At 41.1% G+C, this 20537-nt stretch overlaps 1 protein-coding gene across 5 annotated transcripts in view; it reads right to left on the minus strand.

The window, feature by feature from the left end:
- IQSEC1 (IQ motif and Sec7 domain ArfGEF 1) overlaps window positions 1-20537 on the minus strand; it is a 723956-nt gene that overhangs the window by 509975 nt on the left and 193444 nt on the right. For all 5 annotated transcript variants that reach the window (XM_075006130.1, XM_075006129.1, XM_075006127.1 and 2 more), the window contains exon 2: window positions 17192-17221. In XM_075006130.1, coding sequence (XP_074862231.1) covers window positions 17192-17221 — 30 coding nt within the window. The remainder of the gene's footprint in view (window positions 1-17191; window positions 17222-20537) is intronic.

The raw sequence follows: 20537 nt of genomic DNA on the forward strand, positions 1-20537 counted from the left end.
GAGCTGGAGAGCAGTGTGGCCTCACTGCTGGCTGCACACTCTCAGCTTCCTGCCTGAGGGTTTCTGGGAGCCTGCGTCCTCTTAAGCGTGGCTGGATGCTGGAGCCATGGAGCTCCATCTGTGCTGTCAGCAGCGCTGCCACCTGCCAGCTGATCGCCACTATGAAGGACTCCCACTTTCGAATGAGCAGGCCATGGAGCGTCTACACTTGTTCTCTTTTGAAATTATCTTTCGAAGGAGGGCGCTCTTCCCATCCTGGAAACGGAGGACCGACTTTAAAAGAACGCAGGAGTTTTTTCGAAGTTACTTTCGAAAGAGCACGGTATGTGTGTGTGGACGCTCCGCGGGTTCTTTCGAAAGAGCTCAGTCTTCCGATCCTAATTTCAAATGTACTTGCTAGTGTAGACACAGCCTAGGAGATGAATTTGAATGTCGGCAACTTAGGCCGAATTTTTAAGGAATCAATCCTCACTAGAGGGGCCATGGAATAGATTTTAAGGGCTCCTAAGGTCAACATTTGTATTCTTACTTTTCACGGGGAGTAATGCCAAATTTGACCTTGCATGGTCAACCTTAGGGTAGTGGAGATTCGTGAAATTGGACTTCCTAGGCCTCTTGATGTACCCCACAGTGTGTCAGTGTAACCACTCTGGCCATCACTTTCAGCTCCGCTGCTCTCCAGGTAAGTAGGAAGCATCTCAGGAAAGATGGAATTCATTGCCAATTTGGCCAGTGTGATGAGCAGAGCAGACAGCACACCTCAGCAGGACATCTGGCCATGAATTCTCAAAGTCACACACAAGCTCCAGCTTGAGACATGCAGAAGAACCAAGACCTCATTGCTGGGGCGGGGGAAGAATCTATGCTCCTGAAACTATGAAGCAGAAAAAGAAATTCAGGCATATATGCAAATATCTAACATGGCATGGAGGAAAAAAGGGTACACCAGCAGCAACCAGCAGTGCAGCATGAAAATAAAGGTACTCTAGCAGACAGATGAGAAAACAAAGAAAGCAAACAGACATTTGGGGTCATATCCACAAATATGCCACTTCTATGAGTGGTTGCATGGGATTCTGGGAAGCGACCCAAACACTGTCTCCAAAAAGTCTGTTGATGCCTGAGGACATTCCTCAGGAAGCCTCTGTCAAGGAAGACATGGAGTATGAGAAAGAGGAGGAGGGGAAGAGAGGAAATCAATTTACAAGTTTTACAGGCAAGCACACAACATTCAGCGGGACTGCCTTAAGAGCAATAGACATGACTGTCATGTCACTGTGTGGTCATTCATAAAGCTGATTTTCAAAGCCTCCCTGGTTACCAGTGACCCTCACTGTTCTCTCTTTATTGCCCAGCTGTCTGGCTGCTCATAATTACTGGTGAGATCATCTGCCTCTGCCTGCCATCCTGGCATGAAATTTTCCCCCCTGCTTTCACAAAAATTATGAAGCATACAGCAGGCTGCCACCATGATACTGAGGTCTAACCAAGTTAGGAGGTTCCTGAACCTGGATTTTAAATGGCTACAGGCACATTCTACTACCATTCTGTGATTGCTCATCCTGTAGTTGAACTGCTTCTTACTGAACTCCAGGATGCCTGTGTATGGCTTCATAAGCCAAGGGAGCAAGAGGTAAAGCTGGGACACCCAGAGTCACTGTTGGCATCTCCATGTCTCCAATGGTGATTTTCTGGTCTGAGAAGAAAGTCCCATTCTGCAGCTTTCTAAACACACCAAAGTTCTTAAAGATGCATACATCATACACCTTTGCTGACCGTCCCACATTAATGTCAGTGAAAAGACCCTTGTGATCCACCAACATCTGTGACATCATGGAGAAGAACCCCTTGTGGTTTATGTGCTCTGTGGCAAGGTGCCAAGTTAGGGATGTGCACTTCATCTATCACCCTGCTGCTGTTAGGGAACCCCATCATGGCAAAACCATCCACTATGTCCTGCGCATTTCTCAGAATCACTGGCTGTGTCTACACTACAAAAATAACTTCAAAGTTGCTTACTTCAAAGTACAACTTCAAAGGAAGCAACTTCAAAGTTGAGCATCTACACACACACTACTTTGAAGTTAAACTTCCTAGGAATGGACTTTGAAGTTGGACTCCCAACTTTGAAGTGAGGGAAAATGTGCGTAGACTCTGTACTGGCTACTTCGAAGTAGTGCCTAACTTCGAAGTTAACTTTGAATTTAGTTCCTAGTGTAGATGCACCCACTCTCTTTCATAGCAGAAGGGTCTTGATAGACATGGCTACCTGGATCACAGCAGCCCACTCCGAATTGCCTACGCTGAATTGATTGCCCACTAACTGGTAGCTGTCTGGCATTGCATGCTTCCACAGAGTGATTTCCACATGCTTTTGAATGGTCAGAGGAGGTCTCATTTTGGCACTGTAGCACTTCAGGGTAGGCAAAGCAATTCACAAAGTTCCATGGAAGTGGTCTTATGCACATGAATGTTTTGTAGCCACTGCCAATTGTCCTGCAGAGCAATGTGGTCACATTAATCTGAGCTTGTTTCATGGCATCACAACTGATGCTTCACTGTGTACAAAGCATCAAGTGCAGCCAGCATCTGTCTGTTCCTCCTGTCCAGCATCTCACATTGATATATGTCCATGTCCTCCCTGATGTCCTCATCACTCTCATGGCTGCTGAGGCCCAGAACATACCGCAGCCCAATGCAACACTGTGGGTTGGTACCCACAGTGCCTTGCTGACAAAGTCAAACTTGGCAAATTTAATGAGGACACAATCCAAATGTGGACATGCACCCTCAACTTTACAAAATTGGGTGGTAGAAAATCAACCTTAACAAATTCAACCTAATTTCCTAGTGCAGGCATACTCTTAGTTAGTATATTTCTTAAATTCAGTACTGAGCCCTATGGTTAAACAACCTGAAATCTAGAGAGAGAGAAAAACAAGGAGAAAAAGAAAAAAAATCTTTCAAGAATGAAGCAGAAAATGAGAACTCAAATTTTCAGATCAGTTTACATCTTATTTGTGCAATGCTAATGTTCTAGCACTTATTTAGTTAAAATTCAATTAACCTGCATATACAACTTCACTCCTTGCAATTTTGACTTCATATAAAGTACAATAATACATAATATATTAAAATATAAAAATCAGGAAGAGTTTAAAGGTGAACCATTTTTTTAAAAATAAAGACAGCTCAATTTGCTATCAGAAACTTAATGCCCTTTTACATTAGTCATCATTAGAATTCTTTTAACAAAGGTTATACTATTAATTACATATTTTCTTCTTCTGAAGTTGCTCTATTCCCAAACACAATTTCCTCTGGTGATACTCCTGGGATAACCATATCAACAGTAGAATATTTGCTCTGCCTAAATGATTCTGTTAACCCATGGATGTGGTTTTAATATGGAGAATTTGTCTATAAAGTGTATTGCTGTCATTTGCTTATTTCACAGTTGACAAAGTATAACAAAAATAATGAAGGTCAGAAAGAAGTGCTTGAATTACTGCAAGGAAAATTAAAAGAACATCAATATCTCTAGAGATAGATTCCTTATCTCCAGCTGTACCTGAAGGGTTATTGATGTCAAAGTACGTGGAGAATATAGAGAAGTATGTCTCACTGCAGTCGAATGCAGACAGCTGCAGTGCTGAGTTTGTGGACTGGTAAATGAGAAAACAAAAAGATGTGAAAATTCCCAGTTGCTCAAATCTCACATTTATTTGGAGGTTCAGTAAGGATCCAAAAGTACTCTCTGCTATTTTGGGGGCATGTGCTGGCTAATCCTTTGTCATTATTACAGTATCCTATAGCAGCCATTCCCTGCCAGTGCTCTGGAACTCCCTGAGGGGCTACAAGCAGGTTTCAGGGGGTCTGCCAAAATCAACGAGGATGCGTGGGATCTGAGGGCTGCATACCATCTACTCAGCACCTGGATGATGATCAAGATAAATGACATTTTATTATCAGCATTAGTTGTTCAGGTTAGCATTCTGGATAGAACCGAATGAATTGGTTAGAAAAGTAAATTAATGATTGGTATTTTTAATTTAATAGAGTCAGAACTGACCAGAATGCAAATTTCATAATCAGGAGGTCTGCAGCCTACAGCTCTGGAACCACTTGCAGCTCTATAAGGACATCTTTATGGCTCCTGACACTGTAATTGCAAAGTTAAAAAAAAAAAACCCTCCTGATTACTTTTGATAAAAAGTGAACATCTAAAAGCCGAACAATGAATAACTGATATCTAAATAGCAAATGATGTGATCTCAAAATAACTCCCCTTTTAATATGTGCAGGGCATTGTGGTATACATGTGTGCACTGTTCTTAAAACAGGAGTTAGAAAAAGTATGGTTTGACATTATTTATTAAAGACCATCTCATATCCACATCAACTGCAGCTCTTGAATATTTTTTTTAATAAATTTGAAAAAAAAATGGCTCTACATACCCTTTTGGTTGCCAGCCCTTGTTTTATATTTTTGCAATTGAGACACAGAATGAAAGGGGAAATGCTTGCATTAAAATGTTATATTGTTCACTGCTCTCACAAAATGTCATTTATGACACTCAACTTCAATTTGCCTTCAATTACACTTTTATCGAAATCCTTCCAACAGTGTCATTAAAACAGCACAGAAGATGAGCAAAATATCTAAGTCATGTTTAAACACTACTCCCAGGATCATTTTTAATTAAACTATTAGCCACTGAGGAGACTAGAATGCAAATTCTTATGTAATAAAGGGAATAAAGATATTCATAACCCCAGGAAAAGGCTAAGGCTAAAAAGTCCTGTATGGTCAGTAATTTTTCCAGCCCTTTACTTCTTCAGATAAAAAAAGGTCATCTAACAATAGGAGTGAAAGTGTGAAGTATGTTCTGGAGTCAGTATGGAAACAAGACAGACTATAGAAGTCTATCACAGAGATATTTCTTGCTTCTAGCCCTGTTTTTCGAAACTGATTATGGCTACGTCTACACGTGCAGCCAACATCGAAATAGTCTATTTCGATGAATAACGTCTACACGTCCTCCAGGGCCGGCAACGTCGATGTTCAACTTCGACGTTGCTCAGCCCAACATCGAAATAGGCGCAGCAAGGGAACGTCTACACGTCAAAGTAGCACACATCGAAATAGGGATGCCAGGCACAGCTGCAGACAGGGTCACAGGGCGGACTCAACAGCAAGCCGCTCCCTTAAAGGGCCCCTCCCAGACACAGTTGCACTAAACAACACAAGATACACAGAGCTGACAACTGGTTGCAGACCCTGTGCCTGCAGCATAGATCCCCAGCTGCCGCAGAAGCAGCCAGAAGCCCTGGGCTAAGGGCTGCTGCCCATGGTGACCATAGAGCCCCGCAGGGGCTGGAGAGAGAGCATCTCTCAACCCCCCAGCTGATGGCCGCCATGGAGGACCCAGCAATTTCGACGTTGCGGGACGCGGATCGTCTACACGGTCCCTACTTCGACGTTGAACGTCGAAGTAGGGCGCTATTCCTATCTCCTCATGAGGTTAGCGACTTCGACGTCTCACCGCCTAACGTCGAAGTTAACTTCGAAATAGCGCCCGACGCGTGTAGACGCAACGGGCGCTATTTCAAAGTTGGTGCCGCTACTTCGAAGTAGCGTGCACGTGTAGACGCAGCTTATGAGAAAAATATGTACAATGGTGCGCACACAATTCTGCCACTAGTACAAGTACAAATACTGATTCGTATGTGGAACACACAACTACCCAGCTTCCCTGAACAGTCACAACTGCATATAGGCAGGTATGAAGATGTGTTTGTTCAGTTTAGACTGTCGAGCTCAGTGCATAAGGCTATGTCTAGATTACAGTGATTTATCGACAGAAGTTTTTGTCAGAAGAGTTTACAAGTGCTATATTGATAGGATTTACAGTTCTATTTTTCAGTACAAATATAAATCTGCTTTTGTACCTTAAATCATTTTAATAACATGCATTACCTGAACCAACAATTTCATTAAAATGATTATGTGCTTATGGCACTTTTCAGAGCTGCTGTCATGTCAAATATATTCTTGTGTCAATTTGGAATTGATTTTCCCTTGATGAACATATCAACCCTTTGCTATTGTTGCATTTCTTCACAAATTGGACTCAATGTAGCAAGAGAACAAGTAAAATAATGAGCATTAGCTTAGCTCATATAAAAGATGTTTTGTAACAAAAACGTAATGTATGCTGTGACTAATTATTTTAGGAGCATTTACAGTATCTGGGAGTTTTATTCCAGTTATGAAGGATTCTAATCTTCAGAGTGGTGCTTTAATATGCTGAAGGCATTGACAGATAATTTGGAGGCAGGGAAGTTAGGTTAAAAGGCTATTTTGCTTCTCCCCTTACTGTTACCTCATATTACCACGCAGCCATGAGCTACGACTTTTGAGGCAGTGGCATGATTCAGCCAATACAGTACCAGAACTCATCTGACTCTTTTAGTTTTATGTTTAGTTTGTTGAACCCAAACACAAAACTATTATTTATATCACAGGTTATTTCCCTCCTCCACCCGCAATTCTGCCTTTAAAAAAAAATCACACATCCATTAAAACTAAAAGAGAATATTAAAATGAAAATAGATTTTAAGCTCCTTGTTTCATACTAATGATCTATTTCTTAAATCTGAAAGCTTATAAAAACATTCTTTTAAATAATTTATACTATTTGTTAACCGTTAAATTTCATTCAGCTTAAACAGTGACGCTGGACTGGCAATTTTGCTTTCTGGTTAAGGTTTTCAGAAGCGACTAGTGATTCTTCTTTCTTAATTTTCTGCATGGCCAGTCCAAGACACGTTAAATAGCTTAATTATCAGAGAGTTGGTACTCTGTGCTTTCTGAAAGTCTCACCTTTCTAAGTTGTCTCAAGCTGGACTCTTACCATCAGACCTTCTTGAAAATCTTGTCTGTGTTTAGTTTCATTCTCTAGTTCTCACTTTGCTGGAATTGAAAACACTACTGATGCTGCTGTGTTTTGGTTTCCATAAAATAATGATAATTCCAGCACTGAAAAAGGAATGCTAATTTGAATCCATCTGCAACTGAGCAAATTTTTTTTGGCATGCATTCTATTATAAAAGTTCATGGAAAGATGATGGAAGCAAACTCCTAGAAAGTGAAACTGGATGCAAACTGTGAAATCCATCACATTTACACAGGTCAAGTGCTGACTCCCATTCTGCAAAATCATCAGACTCTGCTCTCTGTACCACTAGGGTAAGCCTGGGTCATCTCCACTACTATCAAGGAATTGGGTTATGTCTGTGCGGTGTATGAATCCTGGAGGATATTGTGAATTTGTATTATGAAAAAATGTGGAAGGATGAGTGCTTATATATACTGATCCATCATTACGGACAGGACCTTAGCAGATATACACTGAATAAGGACAATGGAAAATATCTAAAGTTAATTACTGTACTTAGAGCTCACAAAGGTTATGCTAAAAAAAGCACCTGCATCCTTAGAAATCTAATTTTAATTTATCTCCCTTTATATAAATACATACACCAGCCCATGACTGAGCTAATAAATAAATGGCTAATTGGTTTTGATAGGTGCCAAGAACAACTGTAGAAAACATTTAGTTACAGTTACGTATTAATAGGAGCTTAATCTAATTTTAAAAACATTAACAGGAAGAGATGTGTGTTTCTAATTAGCAGATTCACAGGGAAAACATTACTCACCTTTTAAGAATGCTTATTAGCTAATATGCTGGCATCTTTATACTCCAGCACTTGTATAAGTAATTACATATACTTAAAACTAATATACACACAGACCATTACATCTAATTATCAAACTCCATATGTAATGTCATTAAAGATACATGTATTATCTACTGTCCCTACTTGTATCTTATATATTTTCCTAAAAAGTAGGTAAACTTCATTAAGACCCAATGGATAGTGTGATTCTAGTGAACAGGGCACTGGGGTAAGAGGCAGGAGATGAGGTTTCTATGCTTGTCTCTAACACAGACCTTTTCTTCTAATTTAAATAAGTCATTTTCACCTCCAATCAGTCTCATTTCTTTTCACTAAGTTCTTCAGGTTAGGGACTTGTCTCAAACTAGTGTTTGTACAGCACCTAGCACATTTTGTCACTTCCTTAAAATATTTGTGAAACACTTTTTTGTTAACTACTTGGCATAAATAGAACACCTACTGGTGTGATATAAAGGTGAGGTCAGCACTTGGGATGACCTCATTTGTAGTTTCATTTCCCCTGAGTAACACAACCATCGTTACACCATACCATCATAAAACAAAGAAAGCAGTCCTTAGCATCTTAAAGACTAAAAATATTATTTATTAGGTGATGAGCTTTTGTGGGACAGACCTACTTTTATTCTTCAGAGTTCCCACAAAAGCCCATCATCTAATAAATTAAGGTGCTACAGGACTGCTTTTCTGTTTTGTGAAGATACAGACTAACATGGCTACCCCCTGAGACCATACCATCATGTCTTTTGTGTGTGCCATGTAGGTATATGCAGTACACACTCAGGATACATTTGCACAGCGCCTAATACAATGATATCTTCAGTTTATACTTCTCTCTAAAACCCACATTCTTGTGAATGTTTCTTTATTTCTTGAAGCATCCTATTTCCTCCCTGTGTCAATCAAGAGCTTATTTTCTGATGATAATTTTTTGAAAACCTATTTGGTTGTAGTATAGAAAATATTATTATAGAATACATTAGTAAAGTTTTGACAACATTTTAAACTGAACTTATTGCAATACCATACAGGAAGTTCAATCTAATAATACATGTATCTTAGATCTTTAAAAAGACAAAAGCAATATAAGCTATTTTTATAATCAGGTACTTATTTTGTCCATTTAATCTTCATTAACAATAATAAAAGTGATAAGTAAATTAAGATGAAGACTCCATCATAAAGCTGAAGGGTCAACTGGACCTTTACAATGTTGGCACTTAGAAAATTTGATTAATACCGTGATAACTTTGTTAATGTTTAGGGTTGCCATAAATACCATACAAAAAGTCTTTCTATCACAACTGAAGCAGCCAAGGGTCCCTGTCATGTGCACTCAGTGAATCAGAGATGACACAGTAACTGAACACTGATGTGACTGACCCTTGGACTATGACATTCACATTGTAGTTCTGTACACCTTTATTTTATGTGAAATTGACTTGTAAGCATACACTGAGTTTTAATAAACCTCTTTCTAAATCAATCAATCAAAATAAAGTAATTGGAGAAAACTGTTTTGTTTCTTCTCAGACCTGGAATGCTTCTTCAGTGCCTCATTCTAATCCGCCCCTTTGCCTTCCTGATCAGGAACAGATCTCATTTTTGATGGGGCATGTACTCCCTGCTCCTTCCTAAGTGTCAGATACCTGAAAGGGGACTAAAGGGCTGGGGAGTAAGGTCACAATCATCTTCTCCCTTGATGCTGGCCAGAACAGTCAGACTCCATTAGGCTGGTGCAATGGATGCCCTCAAGGACGCAGGTGGGAACACCAGTCTGATGGGTGCACAAAAACTGGGCTATAGAGTCAGTCTGTCAGTGTCTCCTGTTGGAGCAGCTCTGTGCTGTATACATAATGAAATATTTATTGAGCCCCAGAGAAATGAACCTGGGTCTATGGAACTGGCTCTGTTACGGCACCAAAGGCTGTGTGGAGGGAAAGGCTTTGGGCAGCTCCACTACCCCTGTAGTACCCAGCAGTTGCCTGACAATGGGAGAAAGTATTGTGCCTTTTCATAGCCCCTCTGGGCTGCTGCAGTGCATGGAAAGGATGAGGATTTGTCCATATGTCTAACACCGTGTGTCTATGCTGGAGTGACAGGGTGTGATTGCAGATGACAAAGAGGTACCCCAGAGAGATTAAATCTAGCTACCTCAAGTGCTACATGTTGAAACTGTGGCTGCATCGACTTCAGTACAGTTTGTGTAAGTCTGCCTGAATCCAGCTCAGTGGCTAGCCTGGCGCAGAGCCCATGCTGCCATGAATTCACTGGCAGTTCCAGGGCTAGCAAGATAAAAGCTAGCTCTGACACATCTTGCAATCATGAATCACACTCTGTCACTGCAGTGTAGACACCCACTTGCTAGGGAACCTGGGGGGTTGGAGAGAGGAGAAATGGACACGAAATTCAAAGTGAACTTTAAGGAAGGTAATAGTACAGATACTGGTATTGCTGCTAGGGAATGCTTTCATAGCCTTGCTTGGCAGAAAGACCCTCACCTCATTGAAGATGACAAGTAAATCAGTCTCTTCCAAAATGCCCACACCCCTTTAGACATTCTTCAGTTCTTTGTCTTTTTGTTGCCTGTCAGACACATTAAAGATTCAGCTACGTAATCAGAGATAAGATAAAAATCTTTTCATTCTGAGGTGTTGCTAATGGTATTCTTACACTCTTGGAAGCATGCAGTATCCTTCTATACTGGTCCCAGGAAATTAGAGAGAAAACATAGGTAAACTGCTAGGTTTTATAGGACCAACTTCTCACCTCAGCTTGGGCCTTCAGGAATCACCATAATACAAATAATAAACACATAAGTTAGACACAAAATACTTTATCCAATGTATTCATTCACTTCCAATTTACTGTGTGAATCCAAATCTTACCAAGCATTTGAATTTGATAAAACTGTATTTAAGTTCCATGATTATCATTGTTTTATTTGTTAAATTGGAGCCAGGTCCTGAAACCATTGCAAAACTCCATTTGTAACTTTGAAAACAATGAGAAGTCCTGTGGTACTTTATAGACTGACAGATGTACTGGAGCATAAGCTTTTTCTTGGGCAAAGACCCACTTTATCAGATGCATTGGATGGGAAGGAACATTCTAGGTAGGGTCGCTTAACAAGACTGGTACTGATATATAAAACGTGCCAGTAGGGCAGCTAAATTAATCCATCTGTTAATGTAAAGAACTAAGAGTCACAGACATTAATTGACCCATTCTCCACAATGCTTCATCTCTGACCTACGCTGAGCACATTTACAGATGGGAGAGAAGCCCAGCTCCCCTACCACTCTAAACTTCTATGTCGATTTGCTGAGCCTGCAAACATAATTATGGTACTGGCTGCTATAACTTGTACACTATTCCAACAGGTATTAAGACTCATTTTGCATACGTTAAGTCACTAAATAGCACAGGATGCTAATGCCTTTTGTTGAGCTGGGGCAAGGGGCTCTGTGTTTCATTATTGGTCCCATTAGTTATCCAATCCTACAGACGCCTTATTTTTTTCCTTCTTTGCAAAAACAATGCTTACTTTTATTAGTACAAACTGATGTCTCTGTTCAGTTGCTAGTAAGCGTCTGACATATGTGAATTCCAGGCACTGCCCCCTCTCTTGCTTATCTTCTGTAAGTGTACCAAACCCTGAATAACACTGCTCACCAGTGTCTGTTAGCTGTCCGGTCACTATTCACACACAGCAGCGTACTCCTGGATTGTTACCAGACTGCAGCATATCACCTTTCTACAGTATGCCATGGATTCTATGGAGAACAATTTGACCCAGATTATGATCGACAAATTGATCTTGCCAGCATTTTCACATTCACTGATGTGTTCATTTGTGGGTAGCAAAATGGTGATTATTTCTGCTTGTCAATGAACTGAAGTGTTGCTCTCTGCACTGCCTTCATAGCATCATTTGAGATGATTAAATTGCACCTTGAGCTATGTACTACGAACAACGCAATAAAGCAGCAAATCAATACAGGCAGCTTGACCACAAGGTCAAGAAGTTATTTCAGGATATAAAAGGCCTTTGTGGAAAACAAAGAAAAGCAAAAGTAGTAAGATCAGAAGGGAACAAAAGCAGGAGCACAAACAGACAGAAGGATACAAAGCCATTTTGGATTCAATTCACCTACACTCTGCAAATCACAATATAAGTGGACTGTGTAGGGGCTGCCTCACTGTGGGTTTCTCAGCCACAAGATATGTTAGGCCTGGCCTACCCTTAAATACACCCTTTGTGCTAGGCTATTTCTAATTTACATAATACAGTCTGTTTGGCACTACACCTTAAGACCACTCAAGCTAGAGCTGACTTTCACATAGATAGGGATTCTACCCTAAAAAGGAAGAGCAAATTAAGGCAGGTAATTGAAGTTACGTTAATTACATAGTCAATGTACCTACATTCAGCTTTCTGTGCTTTCTCTGCTACTAGAAGTCAATGGGAGCCTGCACTCTGATCAACTTCCCTTACTCCTAAAGGAGGAGTGGAGGTTCTGGGGTGCAGGAGTAACCTGAACAGAGGGATCCCTCAGGGCAGCGAGGAGCTGCCGACCTGGGGGAGAAGCCAAGGAGAGGCTGCTACAAATCAATTAGGGCCAGTTGAGCTCACTTGGGCTGCCACAGGACTGTTTAAAAAGCCTCCCCTTCTGGGAATGGGGGAGTAGAGCAGAAGAGGAAGCTGGGGGAGGTGAATCATAGAATCATAGAACACTAGGACCGGAAGGGGCCTCGAGAGGCCATCGAGTCCCGTCCCCTGCCTCGACGGCAGGACCAACCACTATCTACACCATCCCTGATAGACATCTATCTAATCTGTTCTTAAATATCTCCAGCGAGGGAGATTCCACAACCTCCCTTGGCAACTTATTCCAGTACTTGACCACCTTGACAGTTAGGAACTTTTCCCTAATGTCCAACCTAAACTTCCCTTGCTGCAGCTTAAGTCCATTGCCTCTTGTTCTCTCCTCAGAGGCCAAGAAGAACAAGTTTTCTCCCTCCTCCTTATGACACCCTTTAAGATATCTGAAAACCGCTATCATGTCCCCCCTCAATCTTCTTTTTTCCAAGCTAAACAAGCCCAATTCTTTCAGCCTTTCTTCATAAGTCATGTTCTCCAGACCTTTTATCATTCTAGTTACTCTTCTCTGGACCTTCTCTAATTTCTCCACATCTTTCTTGAATTGGGGTGCCCAGAACTGGACACAATATTCCAGCTGAGGCCTAACCAGCGCAGAGTAGAGCGGTAGAATGATTTCTCGTGTCTTGTTCACAACACACCTGTTAATGCATCCCAGAATCACGTTCGCTTTTTTTGCAACAGCATCACACTGTTGACTCATATTTAACTTGTGATCTGCTAGAACCCCTAGATCCCTTTCTGCTGTACTCCTTCCTAGACAGTCTTTTCCCATTCTGTATGTGTGAAACAGATTATTCCTTCCTAAGTGCAGCACCTTACATTTATCTTTATTAAACTTCATCCTGTTTACTTCAGACCATTTCTCCAATTTATCTAGATCATTCTGAATTATGACCCTATCCTCCAATGTGGTTGCAACCCCTCGCAGCTTGGTATCATCTGCAAACTTAATAAGCATACTTACTATGCCAATATCCAAATCATTAATGAAGATATTGAACAGAACTGGTCCCAAAACAGACCCCTGCGGAACCCCACTTGTTATGCTTTTCCAGCAGGATTGAGCACCATTAACAACTACTCTCTGGGTATGATTAGCCAGCCAGTTATGCACCCACCTTATTGCAGCCCCATTTAAGTTGGACTTGCCTAGTCTGTCGATAAGAATATTATGCGAGACCGTATCAAATGCTTTACTAAAGTCTAGGTATACCACATCCACTGCTTCTCCCTTATCTACGAGTCTCGTTATTGTGTCAAAAAAAGCTATCAGGTTGGTTTGACATGATTTGTTTTTTACAAAACCATGCTGGCTGTTCCCTATCACTTTACTACCTTCCAAGTGCTTGCAGATGACTTCCTTAACTACCTGCTCCATTACCTTTCCTGGCACAGAAGTTAAGCTGACTGGCCTGTAATTTCCTGGGTTGTTCTTATTCCCCTTTTTGTAGATGGGCACTATATTTGCCCTCTTCCAGTCTTCTGGAATCTCTCCTGTCTCCCATGACTTTCCAAAAATGAGAGCTAACGGCTCAGCTACCTCTTCTATCAGCTCCTTGAGGATTCTAGGATGCATTTCATCAGGCCCTGGTGACTTGCAGAGAGTAACAGAGAGAAGTAGGGGCAGAAGAGACCAGCATTGCCAAAGACCGCAGAGGGGAGGTAAAGAGCTCCGACAGGAAGTTTTTGGGCTCCCCTTGCCACAGGCTACCATGGGTCCTCTACTCCAGCCCCATCCAGACAGGGAGCTGGGGCCTAGCAGTGGGATTGACCCTGTCACAGTGCGCTAAACTGAACTCTGGAAAATCGACTGTGGCAGGGTCGATATTCCCTGTAGTGAAGAAGTGAGAGAACATCACATCTAGCTTTTAGGAGGAATTCAAGGTGTTGGTATTTGTCATTCAAGTACTAGATGCTTTCAGATCTGGTTACCTGAGAAAATGCCTCTGTCTGCACCGTCACAACTTCAGTCTGCTGAAATGTTCAGGCTAAACAATCCACAGCAGGATACTATAGACAGGACATTCCCCAACTTTACAACTCTGTCCCTTCCTCCTGTCAACAAAGCCTGGTTTTATTAGTCTTGTAAGTGAGCTACAGATCCTATTTGTTTTCACATGTATTTAGGGTAAAGGTGTACTGAGGGCTGAAGAGTTTGAGTTTAATCTGTTATCCTCATTATAGTGGCTAGTAAATACTTTAAAACACATTTGTTTGAAGGCAGCATGAAGACTAATGGAACTCCCCACTCACGAGGGACAGGAATGCAGGTAAGGAAGGAATTGTCTTCCCTAAACTGTCTACGTTCCTGACTCACTGGGAAAGGCAGGGGCCACAGCAGGACTGGCTGGCTAAGGTCGGGGCTTGAGGCCACAGAGTGTCTGCCAAGGGAGGGCTCGGGTCATGGTCCATGCCTGGAACTCAAGCTCTTGGTAGTGGTAACGTCACATGAAGATAACCCAAAGACAGAGAAATGAACAAGCCACAGAAGCAACTCATTAGGGACAAAACTCACAATGAGTTCTCCGGCACTTTAGGGACTCATCTGATCTCAGCATATCACTGTATGGCTGTAGTAACTCTACTGATGGCAGGAGAGTGAGTCTCAGCTTTTATGAGAGAATTGAGATCAGAATATAAATCAATGTAATTTTAGCTAGTGTGTGATTTTTTTTATATACCACTTGCCTCCTAAGTAGGTTAATAATGCAAAGAACAGGAAGAGGTTATGGGTAAAATGTGCATGTTATCAGGGCTTTTTGTCTGGTGGAATGCACCAGATTGGCGTTCTGGAACATTTTGTCCATTAGAACACCAAAAAATTTTCAGTGCTGGTGCCACAGCAGCATGAGGACCGAGGCAGGAGTCCCCGCCAGTCCCACAGCAGCATGGGGACCAAGGCATTAAAACGGAACACATCAACCCCTATGAGGAATCAGACTTGAGTTCTGGCACCTTTTTTTCTAGGAAAAAACACACCGCATATTATTAATAATTTTTATTGAAGTGGTCAAACTCCACTGCCTGGCCATTGGACTTTGTGCAATAAGAAGTTCTCTTACCCCTGTATAATTGTTGTGTGGACAACCTACAGTATCTTCGACAATTAAGGGAACAGAAAGCAGCTCTAGGCAAGGCTTTAAGTTATGGGGGCCTTTATAGTGCTGCTTCTCAGCATAATAAATAGACCAAATTCTGTGCTCCCTTTTCAGTTTTCAGGCAAATTTAAAACGGACCTCAGAATTTATCTGAATGAACAAAATATGGCAGTTTGCACATTTATAGCATGCTGTGTTTTCAAACACTTTGAAACAGTAACTATATACTCATTCTTTTATGAATAATCTGAATCTATTGCACTAAGAATATTTTCTTCTTTAATGCTAGGAATGTAGGGCCATGCCAATTACTAATTTAAGGGAGTTGTGCATCTCCTTATGCCTTCTTCACCAACTACTGGCCAATTATTCTAATTCTCCTATTATATGAACAGAACAGGTTTTCTGGTTCTCTTACACATGCAGGTCAGCTCCACATTGATTCACTATTTATTGGAAAGTGTCCTAATTAAGCAATCAGCTGAAAAGCAGAGGATGCTGGTGCATGATTCAAAGCAGAGCTTGCAGTCATTTTTTAGAAAATCCCCTGGTGTCTGATACACAAATTTCAAACTGATTAATCTGCAAGCCAGTGAGATTTTGCAGCTATTACAGACAGAAGCAGCCTGGGGTGGGTTTTTTGTGATGGTGGTGGTGGTGGTTTTCTGATGGCAATAGCTTCAAGTGTCAGCAGGAAGAGAAACATGGCAACCACAAAAATAGCAAACTGCAGAACTTTGGCAGAGATTTTCTGTCTGCCATTCTGGATCTAACAATTATGAACTGAAGCCTTCATTCCTTGTGTATCAAGGTATTTGTTTTAGCTAAACTGAATATGAATGTGAGTAAAATGCAGAAACAGGCTCCAAGCATGCAGTTTTAAAAGGTCTGTCTCATTTTAAATGCCCACTGAGAATTCCACAGTTCACAGCTATGACAAATATAAATATATTTTCAGTGTGTGTGGAAAATTCAAGACAGTAACTAAAATATGTTACTTGCATTACAGCTCTGTTGCCCTGAGCATCAAAATCTTCCAAGGGCAGCAAAATCTCTATGAAATAAAATTAGCTTAAGGAAAAACTGAGATGTGTCTCTCCTCTGATACAGAAAAGAAACAGGACTGTACAAAGAAAACCAAACTTGAGAGCAGAGGGACATACTTTTTGTATTGATATGTCCTTTGACAGCTGTTACATCCAAGAACCAACATCACTGAGTTCCTTTGCCCAAGTAGTGGCCAATGTGCAATACAATAAGAACTAAGAATTCTAGCAACAACAATGAAATTATATTCTCTGGCTATCCCAGTCTTGATTTTACTAAGGTACAGAAAATTCTCAAACATATCTGAACTAAACTTTCTTGCAGTCCATTGCAGCTAAACAAGGCCAGCAAAAATGGTGCTTCTCTTTTCGTTGGTCCCAACTGAAACACAATGATTTTAGCCCACTTTTGTTTTTGTGTAAAACGACAAATTTTAAAACAAAAAATTAAGATTGTAAAACATTCTCTTTATATTGTGCTTTTAAATGAAGCCTTTTTAATGCTAAGCAGTGATTTTGCCATATTCAGACAGAAATCAAAGCATATTGTTTCCTTAAAATAGCCAGCTCCATAGGGACTGTGTTACAGAAGGAAGGAATGACAAGGAAAGACATACCTGATGCTTCTTGAGCTTTCACCTTCAGACCTGAAAAATAACAAGAAGCAGTACTTAAAACACTAGCACTTCAGCTCACCCTCATCTACATTCTGCGAACAGAAATACCTATTTTTAATTTTATATCTCCAGTGCTTTTATATTAAAAATTAGTAATTAAAATGGTTTCTTCTTTAAGTAACAAGAAACCGATTAAAAGATAGTTTAAAAGTCAATAAAGGGTACACTTCAACTTAAGGGGTCACACTCTTGAACTTTCATAAAGACCTTTTGTAAAATTATTTTGTGCACTATAAGAGATTCTCATTCCACATTTGTAAACTAAAAATGTCAGCTTCTGACATACCATACTGGTAGCAGATTAGCTTTCACATTCTTTAGTCTTTCTTCAATCTTCAGTATTGAAAGGTCATGGATAAATACATTTAGGAACCTAATCCCCAGGTTTCTCAAGTGTTGCATAGCTTCCAAAAAGCTACAAATTGTAAATACAATCAACCTAAAATATCATTTTTTTAAATGAGTATGTTTCTCAAATTGTGGAAAAGTGAAGGAAAATGTGCTCTACTGCAGTTATTTAAGAGTTACCATCAAGTTTTGTTTTCCAAAAGGAAAATAAATTTATGAATCCACAATGATGCAAAAGCTACTTTCCCCTCTCATGTTTGCTATTTTTAAATATGGAGATTGAATAGGCTATCATTCAAACTGACACACTTCTCTTCTGTGAAGAAAAATAGAAACTTGGTACAGTTTTAATATTTCATGAATGAATAGAGAATCCAGAGAAGAATATAAAATAGCATTTGTCTGATTCTGTCAAAAACTACATCCGGTCTCAGCACTACAGCAGACCTAAAATATTTTTCTGTGTATCCTTGTGAGATAAGGATGAGTAACCTGCATTTTCATTAATCAGTTGGGAACTGATTCTTCTTCGCTATTTCCAAAAGGGAAGAACAAAACTCATGTGTCACATCCTTTGTGAGAACCCAAATAAAATGCATGAAAGGAAACTATGGCAACTATAACCAATCTCTATTGCTCAATTGTTTTGAATCTTCATTTAGGACTTTCAGTTACCTATGGTAAGAGCTGTGCCATGATTGCACAAATGAAGTACCACTATGCCAACTGTCCATGAGCATATTAAGCAGTTCTGCACAAAATGGAGATGTTAATTAGAGAATATAGAATGAGTTTTGGTTACTGCAAGTAAATCTAGCAATAACATCACTAAATTTCAGATTAAAGTCCCATTTGAAGTAAATGGAACTATTACTGGCTACATGGACACGGGCAAGGTCTGTCGACAGAACAGGGCTTCTGGGCTGGGTCTACACTACAGGGTCTTCTGTCGACATAACTCAGGGAGGGCCTACACAATGAAAGTGTTCTGTCGACAAAGTTTCGACAGAACTCTGCGTTTTCCTCGACAATATTATTCCTAAAAAATTTGAGGCATAACAATCTCTGCACAGAGTACTGTCAAAAAAATGCAGTGTAGCCACTTCTGTCGACAGAGAGTGCTTCCAGTTGCCTGGCAGCCCTCTTTGCAGAGCTGCCATTCCGCTTTCTGGCACCAGAGGGCAGTGCAGACTGGCAGATCCCAGTCGCCAGAGCAAATTGTGTGTAGGTGCAATCTGACGACAGAAGTTCTGTCGAGATTTCCTGTACAGAGGCTGCCCATGTAGACATAGCCAGTGTGATTTGTGGAATGCATTATTAAGCAGCACATATTCTAAATATTACTCAAATTATAAGCAGAGGTGGTAGTGGAGTTTATAGTCCAGTTTATATGACACATGCCATTATAAATCCTTTGTTTTCAGTTGTTTACAATTTTCTCAAACAAACTATTCAAACTGAAGGCTTCCATGCTGGGCTTCTGCCTGTGACTGAATTGCTTTCAGAAAGTTTCATTTAACATGGCTCAGTTGTTTCTGAAAATTAAAGTTAGGGGAAAACAAGTTAATTTGACTGTTAAAAAAGTTCTTACAACCATTTGTGGTTGAGATGCTCTAGTAACCACAAATAGTTGGAACAGGGGCTGTCCTGTTGGCTGAAAGACTGCAGTGTGTCAGGGATATACCGTGTGCATTCCCAGGCCTGCTGGTAGCAATTCTAGTACCCTGGGCAAAATAGTCAAGAGCCACACACACCTCTTCCCACACGTCATGCCAGTGTGGATGTGGTCTGCCTGGCATTTGGGCAGTGCTGTACCTCTGCTGCTGGTGCCCAGCAAGCTGCCAGCTGTGCTGCTAGGTGCACTCCTCTGGCACAGACGGGTCTTCCACATGCCCATGCAGTATGCTGCCAACTGTCCAACTGCACAAACCCAAAGACCCTTACCCGATGCCCTGCCCCTACTCCCTGCTTCTTCTCTGAGGCCCTGCCTGCCACACACTCCGTGCCTCATCCCTGCATTTCTTGTTCTCTCTCACCCTCACTTACTTGCACCAGGCTGGAGCAGAGGGTTGGGTGGGGAGAGGCAGTGTGGGGTGCAGTCTGTAGGAGGGGTGTTGGATGTGGTACAGTTTTAATATATCATGAATGAGTAGAGAATCCAGAGAAGAATATAAAATATCATTTGTCTGATTCTGTCAAAAACTACATCTGGTCTCGGCACTACAGCAGACCTAAAATATTTTTCTGTGTATCCTTGTGAGATAAGGATGAGTAACCTGCATTTTCATTAATCAGTTGGGAGGTTGTGGAATCTCCCTCACTGGAGATATTTAAGAACAGATTAGATAGATGTTTATCAGGGATGGTGTAGATAGCGGTCGGTCCTGCCGTCGGGGCAGGGGACTGGACTCGATGGCCTCTCGAGGCCCCTTCCAGTCCTAGTGTTCTATGATTCTATGATTCTTGAAACTGCAATACCCACCTGAGGAATTGAAAAAACAGATCAACAGACCCGACGTGTGCCACGAAGCCTCTTACTAAAGGACAAGCCCAAGAGAGAAACCAACAGAACACCACTAGCCATCACCTACAGTCCTCAGCTAAAACCTCTACAGCGCATCATCAGGGATTTACAACCCATCCTGGACAATGATCCCCTACTTTCACAGGCCTTGGGAGGCAGACCAGTCCTTGCCCACAGACAACCTGCTAACCTGAAGCAAATCCTAACCAGCAACTATCCACCGGACCACAGTCACTCTAACTCAGGGACCCATCCGTGCAACAAACCTCGTTGCTGGCTCTGCCCACATATCTACACCAGCAGCACCATTACAGGACCTAACCAGATCAGCCACACCATTGTGTGTTCATTCAGCTGCACATCTACCAATATAATTTATGCCATCCTGTGCCAGCAATGCCCCTCTGCTACATA

The sequence above is a fragment of the Carettochelys insculpta genome, chromosome 11 (genome assembly GCF_033958435.1).
Source record: "Carettochelys insculpta isolate YL-2023 chromosome 11, ASM3395843v1, whole genome shotgun sequence".
Classification (NCBI taxonomy): domain Eukaryota; kingdom Metazoa; phylum Chordata; order Testudines; family Carettochelyidae; genus Carettochelys; species Carettochelys insculpta.